We start from the raw sequence: 20865 nt of genomic DNA on the forward strand, positions 1-20865 counted from the left end.
CCAAAGAAACGAGGCCCATTGTGGAGAAGTTAGAGGAAAGACTCTAGACAGTTCAGTATAAGATAAACCTTTCATAAAGTCAAAATTCACCAAAACAATTTTTGTGGTGATAGTAAGTTTTCTGTCACCTGAGACATTTCAGAGTAGACTGGAAAATAATGTTGTGTGTCTGTTTTTGTCTACAGAAAGGGATGGGGTAAAGGGTGTGGAGCAGAGCATTCAGGCATGAAAAGCATTTGAATGGGGTGACCTTTAAGAGTGTGCGATTCTTTACAACCTGGGACCAAATAAGGGTTTCATTCTTGCCTCTGAACTCTAAAACCTATCTTCCCATCTGTTTGCAATAGTTTAAATGTTAATCTATTTCATATTTCAGGGTATTAGGCCCTGAATATTTGATCTGAATGCTGTGGCAGAAGGTCACCCGTATTCATTTATTTTCTTTTACTCTTATACACTCTCAGTGAGTCTTTTGAATCTATTATGCAAACACATGCAAATCATATGCAAATAGCGTGGCCTCAGAAAATGACAAAATCGCACGGCCTTAACTGAGCCGTCAAACCTTTCTTTAAGAAGGAAAGTAATATGCCTTTCCAATGTCTCTGGGGCAGGAGACAATTTCCTGAGAGTGATATTTACACGACATGGGAACTGGTTACTCAGAGGAACCTTCGCCTCATGTTCTTCACATGTACGTAGGACTTTAAGGTTAAGAAAGCATTTTCACGTAAATGATCCCGTTTGATCCTTATATTTACCCTGCAGTGTCAGCAGAACAGGAATTAAAATTCCTATTCTATTTTTCAGTGGGGAAATAGAGAAGTGAAACGACTTGCCCAAGTTGGCTCATTGATAAGCGATGGGTCTGAGACTTAGAACCGGGCCCGCTTCTACTCCAGAGCTCCTCCCGTCACGCCGCGATGCATGCCTGCTTCACACAGGGCCGTCTGTCTTCGGTCTGGGGTTGCTGAGACTGTGTTTTGCCAAAAGCATCTTCAGAGGTGCTTCGGTTGAGGAGGATGGCATTGTGAGGGTGACCAGAAAAGTCTGAATATTTGTAGTAGCCCCAGCGCAGGACCAAGCGCACAGTTCCTCCCACCGCCGCTCCCTCCCCCCACTTTTTAGCATCTGCTCTGAAATTCCAGATGAAGAACTCTCTTCACCCATCCGCTCTTCAGCTCCTTCAGGAGGAAAATTCTTTCTTAAACTATGGAAAGTAATAGCAGACTCTGCAGGGAGACAGCCTGGATCTGAAGCCCTAAATCCACCACTTTCTGGACGTGTGGCCTTGGAGAGGTCACTTAATTTCTCTAAGCATCAGTTTCTACATCTATAAAATGGGGGCAATAATAGCATCTCTCAGGTAGAATATGTGATAAGGAAATATACAAAAGGAAAACACCGGCCCAGTGTCTCACTCATAGTCAGTGCTCAATGACTGGCAGCTGCTCTAAGTATCATGCTAGTGGTGGTAACAGAGTAGTGGTGGTAGTGGTAGCAGCTCAAGTCACTGCAAATTCTGACGCTAAGAATTGGGCTCTTGGAAGTGGAATGGGAGAGCAGCAATGCCAAGTATCTCCTACACACCAGAGGCTTGGGGAACAGACAACATCTGTGGTAGCTGAATGCAGCCCAGTGAGGAGCCCTTGACTTTGACTTTCTTTAATCATATCACATCTTGCACCATAATGACAGTACTTGCAATCCTGCTTCTAAGCTATTTCTAAGAAGAAATAGAGCCAAGGCTGACATCTTAACTCTGTTCTCTCTTCGCCAGACCGTCTGTATAGAGCAGTGTCACCGACTTCCCTGAGTCATGCGCTAGGGAACGAAAGGCTGTTCCACCCCAGCTGTTTTAGGAGGCCTGAGTCACCTGGTTGAGGGATGGACTTAGCCTCTACCTGTACCAAGACCAGAGGTGGGTGCTAATGAAGTGGCCAAGGCAGCAACTACAGTCCCTTTCTAGGGACAACACTGTTCCCTCCCGCTTGGTTCCGGCTCTAGCAGGTGCCACGGCAGAACTCAGTCCTTCCATTCGCCCCCACAGAGTGCTCTGCCATTCCAGCATGCCTCAGCACCTCTTCCAGTCACTCATTTAGGACAACTAACAAGGTGGCCTTCTTTCTGAGAACCGCTTCCTGCTTTTGCAGCCTTGCTCATGGAAAGATCCCCGGAAGCTGTGGGAGTTGGCCAAAATCTTGATGCTAGCCTAAAGTCACCAGAAACCATCATACTGAAAGTCTGTATGACCAGCCCAAGAGGGCTGCATAACTGTTTTCATTTTTGCCAGGAAATGCATTGAGCCATCCTGGGGCTGAACCTTCAGCTATTTTTGGCAAGGATGGGTGGTATGCAAAAGAGACTTCCCTTTTTTTGCAGCAATGAGCCACCAAATGCTGAACAGACAACAGCATTTCTTGTTCTGAGGTCACGCTTCTGAGCACCTCTCTGGCTGTCAACTTGCTGAGGCCATCATAGCTTGGCTCCCTTTCTCAGCTCCAGGCATTGGATAAGCCCTCCAAGCTGGGGTTTCCTCAGTCCGGTGATGGCTCCCAGTGTCAGTTGCTTCCTGTTGGCAATCCTGTTTTCTGCCAGCTGTGAAGTCATCGCCTCCTTGGATCAGATGTGCACTGAGGTGAGTCCAAACTGTTTGTCTTTACCCAGATTAAACTGCCTGGAAATTTTGAGATTCAGCATGTGGTCCCACCTGAGCCTTGGCGTCTCAATATCCACCATCTTTAAAAGGGCAATAAGGTGTGTACAAGTTTTTCTTTATTGTGAATAAGGAGTCAAAGAGCTTAGCCAGGGGATGATCTCACAGATCCTTAGTAGGAAGAAGTGAGAGTTTTTCTCCTCTGCAAACAATTCCCCCAAAATAATCCTAATTGGGACATAAGATATCAAGAGGCTCCCAGCACCAAGAGCAGACTTCCAAAAGTGCTTCCAGATGGAGGTGCTGTCTGTCCAACATCCCAGCACATGGCCACTACCCCGAATAGTCCTTTGCTTTCCTGGCTCGCAGAGTGGGGATTGTAAAGACGACCGGTGTCAGGTTTTAGAACATATGAAGATCACTCTGAATGAGTCTGGCTTTCTCCTCGAATTGGACAGCTCTCCATCTGTTTTGCTAACCCACAGGAGTAACATCTGAGAATAGAGCCAAATTGCACCTTCTGTTTTAGACCATAACAATATTATCAACCTGTGGGAAGTTCTTGGAGAGGGTGGTGAGAGAGAGAAAGGAGAAGGGCCTCATTCTCTTGCCATCTTCTAAAATGCTTCAACCTTCTGCCCTCTGTCTCCGACCCCACCAAGTGTCCAGCACCATGTGGCCTGTTAGGCAAGGGCTGTGGACAGAAAGGCCCATCAGTCTTGGTAGCTGGGTGGGCTGCTTTCCTAGGCTGTAACTGAAAGAAGAAAAAGAGACAGGAAGAGCATGATGCAGAACAGCAGTGCTTGGGAGCCATGGTCAAAAGAATGATAAGTGAGAGCATGCAAAGACCTGCCAGACAAGAGCAAGAATCACAGCCAGGACTGGAATAAGGTCTAGAAGCAGAAAGCAACAGAACCCTTGTTAGTGTGGTATTAGGTATGGACTCAGGATGTACTCAGACCAAGAGGAGGCTCAATGCCCAGGGGAAATTAAGTCTGGGAAGGTATATTAGTTTGCTCAGGCTGCCATAACAAAGTACCACAGACTGAGTGGCTCAAACATCAGAAACTTGTTTGCTCACAGTCTTGGAAGCTAGAAGTCCAAGATCAAGGTGTCAGCAGGGTTGACTTCTTCTGAGGCCCCCTCTTTGGTTTGTTGATGGCCTTCTTGTCCCTATGTCTTCACATCGTCTCCCCATTGTGTCTGTGTCCAAATTTATTCTTCTTGTAAAGACACCGGTCCTATTGGATGAGGGCCCATCCTGATGATCTCATTTTAACTTGATTACCTCTTTAAAGACCCTATCCCCAAATAAAGTCACATTCTGAGGTACTAAGGTTAAGACTTCAACATATGAATTTTGGGGGACCACAATTCAGCCCATCACAGATGAGGACAAGTAAGAGATTTTTATCAGCTCCAAAAGGCTGTCCTCTTATCATTCAGGTTGGAAGGTCAATTTCACACAGACATGTAGGTGGCATGAAAAGAAGGTTGGAGTGTGCACACCACCTCCTACTGATCAGGCAGGTATTTCGTCCACCTTCTGGTAACATCCTCCGCTGAGATAATATCACCATTAAATTCCTGCTCATTGGGAAGCAGGTTATTTTAAATGCCCTAGTCTTAGGGCTACCAGTTCAACTCTTAAATCCTCACCTCACTGCAAAGCCCATGTAGCCCTTTTGAAGCCCACAAAGGCCCTCCACTGCTGGGAGATTTTGGAAAACCTGTGGAAATATTGGACCAGTCTAGCTTCCTATTAAGGACACCAGGCCCCAGAATTGCCAATTGCTTTTTGCAAATGGCTTCTGCTTTGGCAGAAGGAAGAAGAAAGAGACAGGGAGAACAGCCTAGTCCTTTATTTGCTTGTTCTGGGGACTTCCGTGCTATTCACGTGGCAGGAGTCCTGCTGATGGTCCCAGGATCTCCAGGCCTGGCCCTACGCTGCAGCAAGGGCTTTGCTTTTTGGATAAGTCAGATGAGACTGGAATTTTCCAATACAACAACCTCCTTGCAGCCCTCCCTCTGAAAAGACTCTGATTTTAAATGCGTTGGGAGTTATTCAATTAACATTGGCTCCATATTTTCATTTACCTCTTCTATCATGTTTGAGTTCACAACAGCAGGATTCTAAGGCTATTTACTGAGCTCTTACTTCTATGTGAATACGGGGGAGGGAACTGGGAGATACAACTTGTTTTGGAAGGTAAGGAGGATAAAAGTGGCAGTGATGGGAGAGGAAGGTTTTGATTTAAGAGCTTGGCCGTTTTTCAAGTGCAAATCATCCCGGTTTGCCCCCCCGCCTGCTTTCCTTTCCTCTTTTGTTCTCCCTCTCCAGTTGAAGCATAATTCATCACATACTCTATATATAGCTTATCAGGCCCCATCCTGAAAACAAAGTTTTGGTTTTGTTTTGCTTGTTTTGAGTTCAGCAAATTTTTTATTGAAGTAAAACATACATACAGAAAAGTTCCTCAGTCCTAAGTGGATAGTTCAATGAGCTTTCACCAACTGAACACATTCTTATGACCAGTACACAGATGGAGAAACAACATTCTCAGCACCTCAGTGGCCCCATTGTGCTTCCGCCAGACACTAACTCCCAAGGACATCCAGTACTCTAACTTTTATTGCCATAGATCGATTTGGCCTCTTTCTGAATTTTATATACATGAGAACATACAGTGTGCACTTTTTTGTGTTTGGCTTCTTTTGCTCGACATTAAATATATGAGATTTATCAATGACTTGTGTTTAGCGATCATTTGTTAATTTTCAGCACTGGATGGTATTCTGTTGTATTGGGAACCACCAGTTATTTATCCATTCTACTGTTAATGGACATTGGCATTGTTTCCAATTTTTCAGCGATTATGAATGCTGTTGCACTAGACATTCCTATCTTTGTCTTTAGTAAACAAATGTACAGGTCTTTATTAGGTGTATACCAGGGATTGGATGTATTTGGTCACCTAGTGTACATTTGTTTAACTTTAGTAGATATTGACAAAGTTTTCCAAAGTGTGGGGTTCCATTTGCACTCATCCGCAATGTTACAAGCTCTGATTGTTCCTCGGCCTCACTAATACTTGCTATTGTTTGTTTTTAAAACGTTAGCCATTCTGATGGGTGGGTGGTGGTAGTTCATTGGGATTTAATTTTTATTCTCCTGATGAATAATTAAATTGGGTACATTTTCATACTTTTGATGTTCATTTGCATATCCTCTTATGTGTGTGTGTCTATGTGTGTGTGTATGTGAAATACCTTTTCAAGTCTCTTGCCCATTGTCTCTTGGGTTGTCTGTCTTTTTTATTCATTTGTAGGGGTTCTTTACATATTGTGGATACAAGTCCTTTATCAGATTGCAAATATCTTCTCCCACTCTGTGGCTTGCCTTTTCACTCTCCTAATTATATCTTTTGATGAACAGAAGTCCTAAATATTAACATAGCTTGATTTATCATTCTTCCTTTATTTTCAGTGCATTTCTGTTCTAAGAAATTTTTACCTACCCCAAGGCCATGAAGATATTATCCTATGTTTTCTTCTAGAAGTTTTATTGCTTTGTATGTATTTCTATTTCTAGGTTTCACATTTAGATCTATAGCCCTTCTGGAACTGCTTTTTGCATATGATGTGAGGTAGGCGTCAAGATGAATTTTTTAATAAAACTTTTTGTTTGAAAACAATTTCAAACCTAGACTAGCTATAAAAATATTACAACAAACACCCATAAACACTCCAACTGGAATCTTCATTGTTCAATGCTACATGTTCTCTCTCTCTTTCTCTGTGTTTGTGTGTATCATAAGTTACAAAATTAGACACATGAGCAAGTCTTTGTAGGCTGGCAAATATGCAAAGCATAGTTGGAACTCAGTGTTCTGTGATTTGGATTCTGGTAACATTTTAGATGCACTCACGAAATGAGCTTACCTTGGCTATCCTGTCCCCTCAAAACATGGTAGGAGAGAGTCCTTCAGTCCTAGGTATGGGGGAGGGGGAGTGAGTAGAGCTCTTTTTTAGGAGAATTCCAAGTTCATGGATACAGGGGCTTCCCAATAACCCTAGATAATGACCTCATGTTGTGATGGGCCAGTTAAATGCTGACTCCGCTTGTTGAGTGCTTGACATATATTATCTCATTAATCCCCACTCTTGGACTTCAAAGAGAGGTTATTATCCTCAATCTACACGTGGGGAAAAAGGATTCTCAGAGAACACAGCTTGGGGGTTGAAAGCTGAGCTTTGAACCCAAGCAGTCTGACTCAAGACAAACAGAAAATGAACTGCACATATTTGGAATGCCATTTGACTGGAGGAGTCAGATTGACAAAAAGTTTTAGGACTGTGCCCTCTTGGGAATGTTTTGTTCTATTTTCAGAGAGCAAATGTTACTCTGGGATTTGGCTTAGTCAAATTGCCATCTCTGGAGAGAGAAGCGATTAACAAGGGAGAGTGGGTTCAGCATCTCAGACTCCTTGTGCATGGGGGAGCTGGCAGCTGCGGGTGCCACATGAAGATGAGACATCAGAAAGGTGGGAATCAGCACTTGAGTGAAACTCAAAGGGTTCTAAGTTAGAAAATGATTTCAACTTAGGAGGAGGAAAAATTCAGTGGGATGGCAGGGAGTTAGAGATACGGCAGAAAGAAGCAAAACAAGATCCTGATGGAAAACATGCAAATGAATATCCAGAGGAAAAAAGGGATTGCAAACCCAAATGTAATGCTTAGGAGTCCTGCTCTTTGTAAGAGATGCAGCTCTGACATGAAGCTAGAGACAAGTGGTTGGTGCAGGTCCCAGAGCACAGCGGGTCCTGAGTCAATGCCCCGTGACTTAGAACAGGGGTTGGCATGGGGCACTTGTGAATACCATGTGGCTTTGTACAGAATAGCCCTGCTGGCTGCATGAGCTCACATCAGGAAGGGTCCTGTCTGCGATGGAACCAGCCACAGCAGAAGAGTGAGAAAAGAGACTTTGGAAATTGACCCGACACTGAGGTCTAAAGCAGGAAGGCTGCAGTGATAGAAAATGGTCACGTGTTGTTCACAGAAACTGCAGGGGCTGCAAAAGCAGCAGAGGCTGTCTGCCTGAAAAGGCAACTGAACTCATGCTCCTGGCGGCAGGCCCAGCCCTGGGCAAAATGGCAACGGCCACATGGTATTCCTTTCTGCATCCTATCCTCTCCTTCTCTGTGGCATCATCATCCTGCTGCCCTGAAATCCCGTGCTATGCTATCAGAACTCATTCTCAAAAAGTTTTCATATGAATCTTGACAGTGAGAAAGACATAACCTCACTGATGTAGTATTTCTACTAAAAATGTATAATCTGAATCAAATCATGAGGAAATAAACAAACCCCAAATGAGGGACATTCTGCAAAATATGAGCCTGTATTCTTAAAAAAATCGATATCATAAGAGACAAAGACTGAGGAGTTGCCTAACATTAAAGGAGACTAGAGAGAAATGACAACTAAATGGAATGTGTGAACCTGGATTGGAAAAACAAAAATTACCACAAAAGACAATATTGGGACAATTGGCAAAATTTGAATATAGACTGTATGTTGGATAATAGTATTGCCTCAATGTTAAATATTCGGAATTTGGTAACAGCAATGTGGTTGTGTAAGAGAATATCTTTGTTCTTAGGAGATTTAGAGGAGAAGGGTCATGATGTCTGCAATTTACTGTCAATAAAAAAAGAACGAGAGAGGTAGTATTGTGTGTGTGTGTGTGTGTATACTTCCTGCCTTAAAAAATACAATAGACTAAAAACAACTTAATGCTGCTTAGATGATTCCAGAGCATGTGGTACTTTGGTGCCACCATTCATAATGGTAATTTTGATTGTACAGGAGTGTGACTGTGAAAGCTGAAGGGGAAAAGCCACGTGAATGGAACCCAGCACATTGTCTGGAGTGTGCTTGGTTTTCAAATTCTCTTATAAGACTGCAATTCTTATTATATGTCTCTTTCTCCCACAAATCGAGGGTAGAGAGTTCATTGCAGTTTCTACGTAACTAGAGATTAACGTTATGACACAGGATCCTGGTGCAACACAGGCTCTTCTAATCCAGCTTGGTAGCGTTATCCACTGGTTCTTGGTTTTTCCTGGGGTTGAAACTGAACTCTTGCATTTACCTGCCTTTCCATTTGTTAGGAACTCCCTCAGGCCACTGGCTCAGTAGAGCTCCTGATCGATTTTCAACTTTCTGGACTACATCAGTGCAGTAAAGTACCAGTAAAGCACATGAGAGGAGTAATGTAGGTGTCACTTAGATACTCAGGAGAAGGAAGGAGTTGTCACCATCAAGCCTTTTGCCGCAGGGCCAGAATAGAGCAACACGAATTGAGGAAAGGCCCCTTTCTCCAAGCGTAGGTGACATTGGTTATGCCAGTGGAGATCAGAAAAGAAGAAGGTCTCCTCAAAGCTAATCTGGAGCAGTAGCCACACACACATTCTCTGGGTTGTCCATGTTCATGGGCACCAAAGAGGGCTCTAGCAACATAAGGTTTGCCCACTAGTCAGCTAAATCTAAGTGCAAAGTGTACGTTTCAAGGGCAGCAGGTGGATTTATGGCAGTTCCTGGAGGACTTCGAGTTTGTAAAATGAAGAGAGAATTACAGGACAATATAAATATGGCATTTTCATCAGTGATATTCTTAGTATTGTCACAATATAGACGAAAACAAGATTTCCTGTAGATGAGCATGCTCAGTGTAACTACAAAAAAGTGCACCACTAACTGGAAGTTGGAATAAAGCCAAAAGCAATTAAAATGGTGACATCTCCAAAACATCATGCTTCAGAACAAAGGTGGATGTGTGCAGCCTTTTGTTTCCAGCTAAGCAGGCCTGTTTGCAACTCAGTATTGAGGAAAGCTGCAGATCTAGAATTTGATGGGATAGGTCTTTCCCAGACCTGGGCGTCTCAATGGAGCCCCTAGTGAGACCACTGTGTGGTCAGGGAAGGCAGGACGAAATCACGTGGATCCTGAGGTGATCTGAGAGATGGCCCTGTGGTTCTGGGATGCCTCTCTTCTTTGTGTCTCCAAGTGCACGTTCCTTGGAGATCATTTCTTTCTTTCCTAGGAGCCTCCTCATGCAGAATATACCCCACCAGACCCTCATACCTGCCCCACCACCCTTCATCCCAAGGCATCATCCAGACAAGTTATGACCCCATAATTCTACAGGCTTCTAACCAATGCCTACCCATTTTTGCCTAGTTAGTCCAAGATGTATAACTTAAGTTAGGGCATCTAACAAGCAGTAATTGGCAGCCTTCGGAATACTTGACTCTCCTTGGGCACAGGGTGAGGAAGTCCTCTGAACTTGTGTGCAGGGTTGTGCCCAAATGCTGGTGTCTGGCATCAGCAGACTGCAGTTCCAGAGATCCAAAATTGACTCATGCTTCAAGATTGCAAGGCCTCATGGGCTAAGGTCTGTGCCACACTGCTAGTATTTTTAAACGTCGTATTAAGAAAACTTCTAACTTATACAAAAGTAGTTCATTATAAGGAACCTCCATGAATGGATCACTCAACATTCAACAACCCTCAACATTTGCCTCCTAATTTAATCTATCCACTCCTCCCCTCCTTTTTTGCTAAAGCATTTTAAAGTAAATCCCAAACATGTAATTTGACCCCTAAATACTTCAATAGGCATCTCGAAAGAACAAGAACATTTCTTGTACATAACTGCAAGGCCATTATCATTAACAAAATTCACAATTCCTTAATATCATCTAATATCCTGTCCTCATTCAAAGTTTCCTGTCAGTCTATAAAATGTCTTTTCCCAAAAGCTGTATTTGAATCAGAATCCAAACAAGGGTTGCTCCATCATTTGTTGGCTATGCCTCTTAAGTAGCTTTTGTATCTCCTTGTGTCTTTTTACAAAAGCAGTCTCCTCTTGGGTCCTCCTCTCCTCTCTCACCGCGCCCACCAGCATCCTTCACATGTTGATTAAACAGTCGGTTGTTCCACAGCACGTCCCACCTTCCTCATCTGGCTGATTGCTACCTGTGGTGCTGCTTATCTGAAATCCCCGGTATCCACTGTAGACTGGAAATTAAGCCTAAAGTCTTGATGGGATTCAAGTTTAACTTTATTTTTTTTGGCAAGAAAACCTCATCGGTGGTACTGTGTACTTCATATCATATCACATCAGAAAGTATGCAATGTATGATTGGCGTATGTTGTTCATGCTGATCTAGACTTGATTTGTTTTCAAACTGAAATAAACTATTTTCATGCATCCAAAATCGAAACTATTAAACAAAGTACATTCAGAGAAGTCTTGTTTCCATCTCTGCTCCTCTATCTGGTTCCTTCTCTCCCCTTAAAGACAACCAGTTTGGGGGGTTTTCCCATGGTTTCTTTTTGCAAATATAAGAAAATATGCACGTGCATTTCTTACACAAAAGGTAGCAAAATACATACTATATACTACATACCATATACTATATACTATATACACTGGTAGACATTCTGCACCTTGGTTTTTCCACCTTACAGAATACCTGGATATCCCCCCATGTCAGTGTATGGAGATCTTACTCATTCCTTTTCAGCTGCAGAGGGTTCCATTTTGTGAATGTACCACATTTTGTTCAACTAGTCCTGTATTGATGGATAATCTGGTTGTCGCCAATCTTTTGCTATTACAAAAAAATACTTAATGAATAATGTTATGCATAAGTCACTCTGTGTTTTTGCAAGTATTATATTTGGTAAAGACTATTAGAAGCGGGATTGCTGCTCAAAGGATAAACTATGTAATTTTGCTAGATAGTCAGCCAAATTAATAAGTCTGATATTAATTTACATTGTTTCTCTTATCAGAAAGAAGCCAACAAAACATATAACTGTGAAAATTTAGGCCTCAGAGAAATTCCTGATACTCTACCAAACACAACAGAATTTTTGGAATTTGGCTTTAATTTCTTGCCTACAATTCAAAACACCACCTTCAGCAGACTAATAAACCTTATCTTTTTGGATTTAACCAGGTACGTATCTGAGTTCTTTGTGTGCACTTGATGCTTTACTCAAGTAATAACACAATTTGCATTCAAATTGTTTCCAGGGCCTTCTTTTGAGGCACAGGGACAATCTGCTTATTCTGCACATTTACCCTTTCTCATGAAATGTATCCACCTGTGTAGAAACCTTCTACACCACCGAATGGATAGGAAAGTGCATTGTTCTCAAACTAGATTGCATCAGCAGCACTAAGTTCTAAGGAATATTGATAACAAAACTGAAAATAAATCTTGTACTAAATCAGACGCTATATTATACTACATTTTAGCATAGTTGACTATTACTGGGTGTGACATTATAAGAAAAATTTAAATTTAAAAATTGAGAAACACACACAATCTACTAAATTTTTTCCATATAAACTGAGAAAAGAGTTCCATTACTTGCTTTTAGAGGCAAAATCAGGATTCCAAATGCTGAGCCAGAGTGTGAACTAGTGGGCAGAAGTTATCACAAGAAAATAAGGGAAGAAGCGAAAAGGAAATGCAGTGCGCGTGGGCATGAATATGTGTGTGTGTGTGTGTGTGTGTGTGTGTGTGTGTGTGTGTGTAAGAGAGGAAAAGGCTCCACATGTGGATGAGGTCTGTACCCCTTGCAGCAGCTCCATTGCCTCTGCTTTGGTCCTTCAACTTACGCTTCTGGAGATTGGGAGAGCAGTGACATCCATTGTACTAGTTCATTTTTAGGACCATGACTGTGAGGTAGGCGTGGTGAGTACTGCCATCCAACTCGTGTTAGATGAGGAAACGGAGGCTCAGAGAGATCTTGTGAGCTTGCTTAAGGTCACACAGTAAAGCAACTTGGACTCTGCTCTCCTGACTCCCAGTCCAAAGTCCCCCAGTGACCCCAGGCCACTTTCCCAGCCAAGACACCATGCGCACAGGCTTAGAAACACTTATTTGAGAGAAAGCCTTGCCCTTTCAGATAGAGACAACGATCATTCTGCTCCTTACCTATTATGCCCCAAGGAAACTGACTTTCTCTCTCCTTTACTAGTTCTCATTTTCAGGTGAAATGAGTTTGACCACACTTTTGAGGAGTGTATGGGCCAGGATAGATATTCTAGCTGGAAGACTCCACTTCTTCTTGTATTATTTTCAATAAGTGGTAAAAATATGACCTCATACTGTCTAAACTCCTCCTCCTCTGCTCCCCCTCTGCCTTGTATCTGGCCACAAATTAGACATTGCTTTTATTACTTTGCATAGTTTTTCTTTAGCCTTACCAACATGTTTTCTATATTCTTTGCTCATTCTTCCATCTTGCTCTTCAGACCTTCTTCTCTGGAATAATTTTTCTTTTTCGTGACGTACATCCTTAGAAATTCCTTTAGGGAAAATCTGTTAGCAGTAAACTCCTTCAGCTTTTGTTTTTTCTGAAAATGTCTTTATTTCACTCTGATCCTTGCAAGATGGTATTTTCTGACGTATGATTCTAGGTTGACAGTTATTTTTTTCTCATCCCTTCCAGGCTATCATTCCGGTCTCCCATTGTTGCTGATGGACAGTCACCTATCTGTCTAATCATTGCTCACATGCAGGGAATCTTTTTCTCTCTGAAAGTTTTCCATGGCTTCTGATTGTCTTCGGTATCCTGTAATATCGCAGTGATGCGTTGTGTAGGTTATTGGGCTTCTTGAACCTAAGAGTGGTGTCTTTCATCAATTCTAAAATATCTTAGCCATTATCTGTTGGAAACTTGGCTTGCTCCCATTCACTTTTTTATCTCCTTGTGGATCTCTGGTTAGACTTACATTGCATCTTCTCATCTATCCTTCTTATACCTTAATATTTCTTTCTTGTTTTTCATCTCTTTGGCTTTTTGGACTATGTTCTAGGCAATTTTCTCATATCTACTTCTAGTTTATTAATATTCTCTTCAGCTATGTCTAATCTCCTGTATAAACTATCTATTGGTTTTCTGATTTCAATTATTAACTTTTCCATAGGTTTCATTGATTTTTCATTTTACAAAAATATCAGATCAATTTTAATATTTTTCCTTCATCATACTTTTGGTTACAACTATTCCTTTAAACATATCAAATATATGCTTGATATAAACATTTTTGTCATATATTCTGATAATATATATCATAGCATATATTCTGTATATATTATATATATATTATGAGATATAGCTGATACTTCTGGCATCTGCTGTCTTTTAAAATCTTACTGTGTAGAACTTTTTTTTTTGCTGTGTTTCCCTTATGTGTTTAGTGTGTAGTACATTTTTATTTTGAACTCACTCATCTTTTGGAACTTTGTGTAAGTTTTTGTTTAAAATGCTTTCCTAGAGGGGCTGGCCTCATGGCCGAGAGGTAAGTTCGCGTGCTCTGTTTTGGGGCCCAGGGTTTCACCAGTTTGGATCCTGGGCGCATACATGGCACTACTCATCAAGCCATGCTGAGGCGGCATTCCACATGCCACAACTAGAAGGACCCACAACTAAAAATATACAACTATGTACTGGGGGGGCTTTGGGGAGAAAAAGGAAAAATAAAATCTTAAAAAAAAATGTTTTCCTAGAAATAGATAATACCAATTAATTATTAATATTGTTATATGTGACAATGGCATTATGGCTACAGAAAATAAGCCTATATTTTTTGGAGATGCATACCGAAATACCTTTGGGATGTCTAGGATTTTATTTCTAATAATTCAGGAGAGAGAAGTGAGAATGGATGAAGCAAAGAAGCATAAATGGCAAAATCTTGAGAAGTTTGGCATCTGTGTGATAGATATATGAAGGCTCGTTGTACTATTCTCTTTATTTTTATGTAAATTTCAAAGTTTTACTTATAAAAAATTGAGTAAGTACGTCACTCCAGAAAAGATTTCTAATTACTTCTGCCAGTTACCTGAAGTTACTACCATCCTGGAACCACTTTAAATTAAATTTTCCACTTGGGTTTTTTAGGGCTGTCCACAGAGGTAGCATAAATTCCAGCCAGAATCCTCATGTGTGGAAGCTTATGGTTAGGGAATCTTGGAGGAGACTTTTCTTGTTGTTGTTTCACTCAGAGCCAAGGCCAAGGTAAACATATATCCCTAAGGTCTCCCTCTGTGGCTTTCTTTTTTAAGGTTATTCACTCAAAGGTTCTCTTTTGAAGGTCTTGGTAGTTTGCAGGTTTTTGATAGGATCTCTTATCCTCCTTGGACCCCAAACTTTGTCTCCTACCACTGGTATGTGTGGCTCATTAAAACCCAGGCTCTAGGCCACCAAGGATTAGCAGATATTGGCAGACATGACAAAGCTAACTCCAGGGCTCGCTTGCTCCTATGGAGTCAAGCTTCCTTTTGAGAACGCCTTATTGACCTCCAATGGAGTTTTGTGTGTGTGTGCGCCTGTGTGCATGTGTGTGTAATCCAATATTTTTAGGTGCAATAGCAGGATGGGTTTCTCTGAACCTCTAGTGCTCCATACGTCTATGGAGTATTTTCATATATATATCATTTGACTCACAACCATTCTACAAAGTAATCATTATTTCTATATTTTATAGATGAAAAAACAGAGGTTGAGAATAGTTGTGACTTGCCCACGATGACACAGATTCATATATTACATATCATATGCTATATGTTATGCATTACATGACATATTTTATATTACTAAAAATAGTAAATTTTGATTTTGCCTACAATCAAACCACTAATTGCTCTCTAGATTCCAAACACAAATCTCTGAGAATTCAATCTAAAGGGGTAACATATCTGGAAAAAATTCTAAATCACAGTATTCAGAACTGAGGCTCGTCATTAATTCACAGGCCATCTGTGGGTCCTGAAGAACGTTTCTCATGTTTTACTTTGAATAATAATGTATATTGTTTTTACTATGCACAAAAGATAGCTTTGTTACTATAGGTCACTGTGACAGAGTTTTTCTCTTTTTTCTAATTAATTATTGTTGAATACCATCATCTTTTTAAGGTGCCAGATTAACTGGGTACATGAAGACACTTTTCAAAGCCATCATCAATTGAACACAATTGTGTTGACTGGAAACCCCCTGATATTCATGGCAGAAACATCATTTAACGGACCCAAGTCACTGAAGCATCTTTTCTTAATCCAAACAGGCATATCCAATCTTGACTTTATCCCAGTGCACAATCTGGAAAACTTGGAAAGTTTGCACCTTGGAAGCAACCATATTTCCTCCATTAAGTTCCCAGAAAACTTCCCAACACAGAATCTGAAAGTCCTGGATTTTCAGAACAATGCTATACACTACCTCTCTAGAGAAGACATAAAGGTTCTGAGGCAGGCCACCAACCTAAGCCTTAACTTCAATGGCAATGACATTAAAGGCATTGAACCTGGGGCTTTCCATTCAAAAATCTTCCAAAGTTTAAACTTTGGAGGAGCTTTTAACCTGTCAGTTATATTAAATGGTTTGCGGAATTCTACTACCCAGTCTCTCTGGCTGGGGACATTTGAGGACATTGATGACCAAGAACTTACTTCGGCCATGCTTGAGGGACTTTGTGAAGTGTCTGTTGAGAGCATCAACCTGCAGAAGCACCATTTCTCTGGCCTCTCATCCACCACGTTTCAGTGTTTCACTCAACTCCGGGAATTGGATCTGACGGCAACTCACCTGCAAGAGTTACCCTCTGGGATTGAGGGTATGAACTCGCTCAAGAAATTAGTTCTCAACGTAAATATTTTTGACCAATTGTGTCAAATCAATGCTGCCAGTTTCCCATCCCTTACAGACCTCTACATCAAAGGCAACATGAGGAAACTTGACCTCGGTGCCGGCTGTTTGGAGAAACTAGAAAATCTTCAGAAACTTGATTTAAGCCACAGTGACATAGAGGCTTCTGACTGCTGCAATCTGCAACTCAAAAACCTACTCCACCTGCAGTACCTAAACCTGAGCCACAACTCACCCCTTGGTCTCCAGAATCAGGCGTTCGAAGAGTGTCCTCAGCTGGAACGCCTCGATTTGGCATTCACCCACTTGCGCGTTAATGCCCCACAAAGTCCTTTCCAAAACCTCCGTCTCCTGCAGGTTCTGAATCTCTCTCACTGCCTCCTTGATACCAGCAATCAGCACCTTCTAGCAGGCCTGCCGAATCTCCGGCATCTGAACTTACAAGGGAATCGCTTTCCAGATGGGAGCATCCCAAAGGCCAACCTACTTCAGACAGTGGGCAGTCTGGAGGTTCTGATTTTATCCTTCTGTGATCTCCTCTCCATAGACCAGCAAGCATTCCACAGCCTTGGCAAACTGAGTCACGTAGATTTAAGTCAGAACAGCCTGCCAGGCAATAGCATTGATGCTCTTAGCCATCTTAAAGGGATCTACCTCAATCTCGCTGCCAACAGCATTCAAGTCATCCCCCCCCGTCTCCTCCCCATCTTGTCCCAGCAGAGCACCATTAATTTAAGCCACAATCCCCTAGACTGCACTTGCTCAAACGTTCGTTTCATAATGTGGTACAAAGAAAACCTGCACAAACTTGAGGGCTCGGAGGAGACCACTTGTGCAAGCCCCCCATCTTTAAGGGGAGTTAAGCTGTCTGATGTCAAACTGTCCTGTGGAATGACAGCTGTGGGCATTTTCTTTCTCATAGTATTTTTATTCTTGTTCACCATTCTGCTCATTTTTTCAGTTAAATACCTTCTTAGGAAGAAATACCAGCACATTTAGTGCTCAAGGTTTCTAGAGATGGCAAATAAATGTGTTCCGCAAAATTGTCCTGAGAAAGTGCCATCTCTTAGTTACCAGACTTTTCAGATGGGTTCCAGGAGCTGGCAGAGATTCACCGTGCTTTTCTGAGTGCCAGGACTAATGAACTTCCCTGGCAGGAAACTGACGAGGGCCAAAGGGATGGACACTGTTGTGAGAGCCCCAGCCATTTCCTCACATGGAAGGTGAGGGGAAGTTAAGAGAGGATCCACGGCAGGGAAGGGCCAGGAGAGCAACCCATGAGGAGGCCATCTCCCTTCCATGCATGGACATCCCTTGGTGATGAAGACACCAGCTGGATGTCCTAGAATTCAACTCAGTTCTGGCACTATCTACCTGGAGATAGCATCAGATCCCACAGGTTAAGCCTCAGTCCCACAAGACTGCTCCCCCCACCCCTTCAGACGCCAATCACAAGTCCAGGCTGTCACCTGTGCTTCTGACCTACTGGCTAAAGATTGGAGGTTCCAACGACCCCCTCCTTGGGTTCGGTTAATTTGCTAGAGCAGCTCACAGGACTCAGGAAACCAGTTTACTCACTAGAATTACCGGTTTATTATAAATGGATATAATTAAGAACAGTCAGATGGAAGAGATGCACAGGGCAAGGTATAGGGAAAGAGTATGAGGCTTCCACGTCCTCTCCCAGCATGCCACTCTCCCTGAATCTCCACTTGTTTCCCAACCTGGAAGCTCTCAAACTCCCTCCTTTTGGGTTTTTATGGAGGCTTCTTTACATAGGAATGACTGATTAAGTCATTGGTCATTGATGATTGATTCAACCTCAGCTCCTCTCCCCTCCCCCGAGTTGGGGGTGGTGGTGGGGAGATGGGACTGAAAGTTCCAACCCTCTGATCACATAGTTGGCTCCACTGGCAACCAGCGCCCATCCTTAGGTGCTTTCCAAAAGTCACCACGGTAACATAAAAAAAAAAAACCCAACTTTATCACTCTTATCACAGGAAATTCCAAGGGATTTAGGAGCTCTGTACCAGGAATGAGATGAAGACCAAAAAGGTATTTCTTATTATAAACCACAATATCACAAGGGTATAATAGTGGGACATAACACCAGAGTGGAAGCTTGGGGACCAACTCCCCTTTACCTCAGCACTCCCAGGAAAAGCAGGAAAGACAAGGGAAATGTCAATGCAAATAATAATCAATCTATAAATCAAAACTGGGGTGAGTTTATTGTATGAGCCAGTCTGAGGACTATATAGGCTGGAAGAACGACCTTTGCCAAGGAAGGAAGCACTCCGAAGAAGCAGGGTGTACAGAGTGGTTACATACCGTTTTGGAAGAAGGAACATATATCAACTATGACAGAAATATCTTTTTTTACTACGGTCACAAGATGTTTTTCTAGCCCAGCAAGTCAGCGGTCACAAGATATACATAGTGGGTCAGTTTGACTCAGTTTCTGGGAAGAAATGCTTATCTTTAAAGAAATGCTGATATGGGGAGAGGCATACATCCCTATCTTTAGAGGCATCATTCTTTGCTTTGGGACATTATAACTGTTTAAAGCCAATGTACCATGAGTGCTGGACAGGCCACATCAGGCCATTCTGAAAAACAAGGTCAGGCCTAACTAGTTTTCAACCAAATGGGTTCCTCATATACCTCAATATATTAACTTATTCCTGTTGATTTTCGTTGCTTCCTCAGAACAAACAGTGAGGGGAGGCCATAAATCTTCACTGCAAATGCCCTGCTAGTCTTGGGGTTTTGAGTAGTACTGGTCAGGAGGCCAAGTATTCCCAGATGTTCTTGGTTAAGGATGCAGGCTGGGACTAGGGTAAAGTGAGTGAGGCCTCACTTTGGGTGCAAAATTTAAGGGGGAACGGAAAACTTGGTGATCAAGACAATTTTTTTTTTTTTTTGGTGTGAAAGATTGCCCTGAGTGAACATCTATTCCCCATCTTCCTCTTTTTTCTTTTTGGCTCGAGGAATATTGTCGCTGAGCTAACGTCCATGCCAATTTTCCTCTATTTTGTACATGGGACACCGCCACAGCATGGCTTGATGAGCAGTGTGTAGGTCCACACCTGGGATCCAAACCCACAAACCTAGGGCCGCTGACGCCAGAGCACACAAACTTAACCACTACGCCACAGGCCTGGCTCCAAGACAAAAACTTTTAATGCAATATTTCAAATACTTAAAATTAGTGCAAAAAGTCATCATAAATAAAATATCAAAATTTTAAACAAAGACAGGATCCACAACACTGCCATGCTGAACCCTATTAGAGTCTGAGGCAAAAGGAAAATTCAGTGATACCCGTCCTGCCTTTGTTTAAAATGTTGTTATGTTCATCGTGGATATTTTGCATTAGATTTGACTGTTTTAAATGTTGCATTAAAATATTTTTCCATCTTCGTTACTGAGTTTTTGGTGCCCCCTTAAATTTAGCACACAGGAAGGGTACCTCAAGCAGAGAGAAGCGTTCAAGATCTTACACCTTGTTCCCTCATCCTCAGCACACTCCTGTGAAAGGACTTCAGTCTAAAATGGACCTGGAGGATATAGAGTGGAGAATTTCGTGCATGTGCCCTCAGGAAAATGAAACTTAAGAACTGAGAGACTGATTCCCCATAAACGCCTGATCTATAGAAAACAGGAACTTGTCTCCTGACCGATGAACATCCGCCAAGGATCTCTCCCCGTCCTCAAGCCAATGAACTTACTGCTTGGACTCTGACTTCCCCACTCTTTGCACTTCTCGCCCATAAATATAACCAACCCCAAACCTCCAATGGACTTGCCTGTAGCTTGCTACAGTTTGTGTTTCTCAAATTGCAATCCTCTGCTATTCCCGAATAAACTCACATTCTGCTAATTCAAGCTTGCTTCAGTTTATGTCTTGATTTAGGTTGACATCCCCAACCCCTGGGCTCAAAGGCATCCTTCCTTCAAAGCCAAGTGAGGTGCCGAGATAATGGGTACCAAATCCCTCTACACCCTGGGTGACCTGGGCCTGGTGAGAGGAGAAAAGCAGAGCCCAGAGCACACAATTAACTGCCTTAATTATCTTGAATACCTGCATTTGGGAAAACAGGTGCCTGAGAAGGGGGCTTTCCTGAGCAATAGAGAGGCAGTCAGTTAAGGGTATGTGTTAAAGGAGAAAGTGCCTGGAAATCAGAGGACATTGGGACACACACCCTCAGCCACCTTTATTCCTTCCCTGATCTAGGATGGTGGGGCCTCATTCTGAGAAGGCCAATCCAAACCACTGCTGGGTTGGTATTGGCCTTGAGTCTGGCAGTGACCAAGGCCTTTTCTCATTGAGTTTCGGGCTCAGAAGGGACTCAGTGCAGAAGCGAGCACGGCTGCCTTGAGCAGGCTCCCTACGTATGCAGAGCAAGGACTCCTCCAGGGAGCTTCCTAATTCCTGCTCCAGGAAAGGCCCCTCGTTCTAGGGACCTGAAGGC

At 42.4% G+C, this 20865-nt stretch overlaps 1 protein-coding gene across 2 annotated transcripts; it reads left to right on the forward strand.

The window, feature by feature from the left end:
- The first annotated feature begins 2223 nt into the window (after window positions 1-2223).
- CD180 (CD180 molecule) lies at window positions 2224-20278 on the forward strand. Of its 2 annotated transcripts, none has more exons than XM_008515890.2 (3): window positions 2224-2638; window positions 11519-11685; window positions 15661-20278. In XM_008515890.2, the coding sequence occupies exons 1-3, from the start codon at window positions 2549-2551 to the stop codon at window positions 17387-17389; spliced, it is 1986 nt and encodes a 661-aa protein (XP_008514112.2). In that variant the 5' UTR covers window positions 2224-2548; the 3' UTR covers window positions 17390-20278. The 2 variants fall into 2 exon arrangements, with proteins under 2 accessions (XP_008514112.2, XP_070442946.1); XM_070586845.1 differs by having other exon boundaries at window positions 2620-2757.
- The last annotated feature ends 587 nt before the right edge of the window (window positions 20279-20865 follow it).

This window comes from Equus przewalskii, chromosome 20 (assembly GCF_037783145.1).
Source record: "Equus przewalskii isolate Varuska chromosome 20, EquPr2, whole genome shotgun sequence".
Classification (NCBI taxonomy): domain Eukaryota; kingdom Metazoa; phylum Chordata; class Mammalia; order Perissodactyla; family Equidae; genus Equus; species Equus przewalskii.

Excerpts from the sequence above, each read along its gene's own strand:
- CD180 (XM_008515890.2), top strand. The coding sequence starts at position 2,549 with ATGGCTCCCAGTGTCAGTTGCTTCCTGTTGGCAATCCTGTTTTCTGCC. Across the intron at positions 2,639-11,518 it reads TGGATCAGATGTGCACTGAG|AAAGAAGCCAACAAAACATA; the intron begins GTGAGTCCAAAC and ends TTCTCTTATCAG. Across the intron at positions 11,686-15,660 it reads ATCTTTTTGGATTTAACCAG|GTGCCAGATTAACTGGGTAC; the intron begins GTACGTATCTGA and ends CATCTTTTTAAG.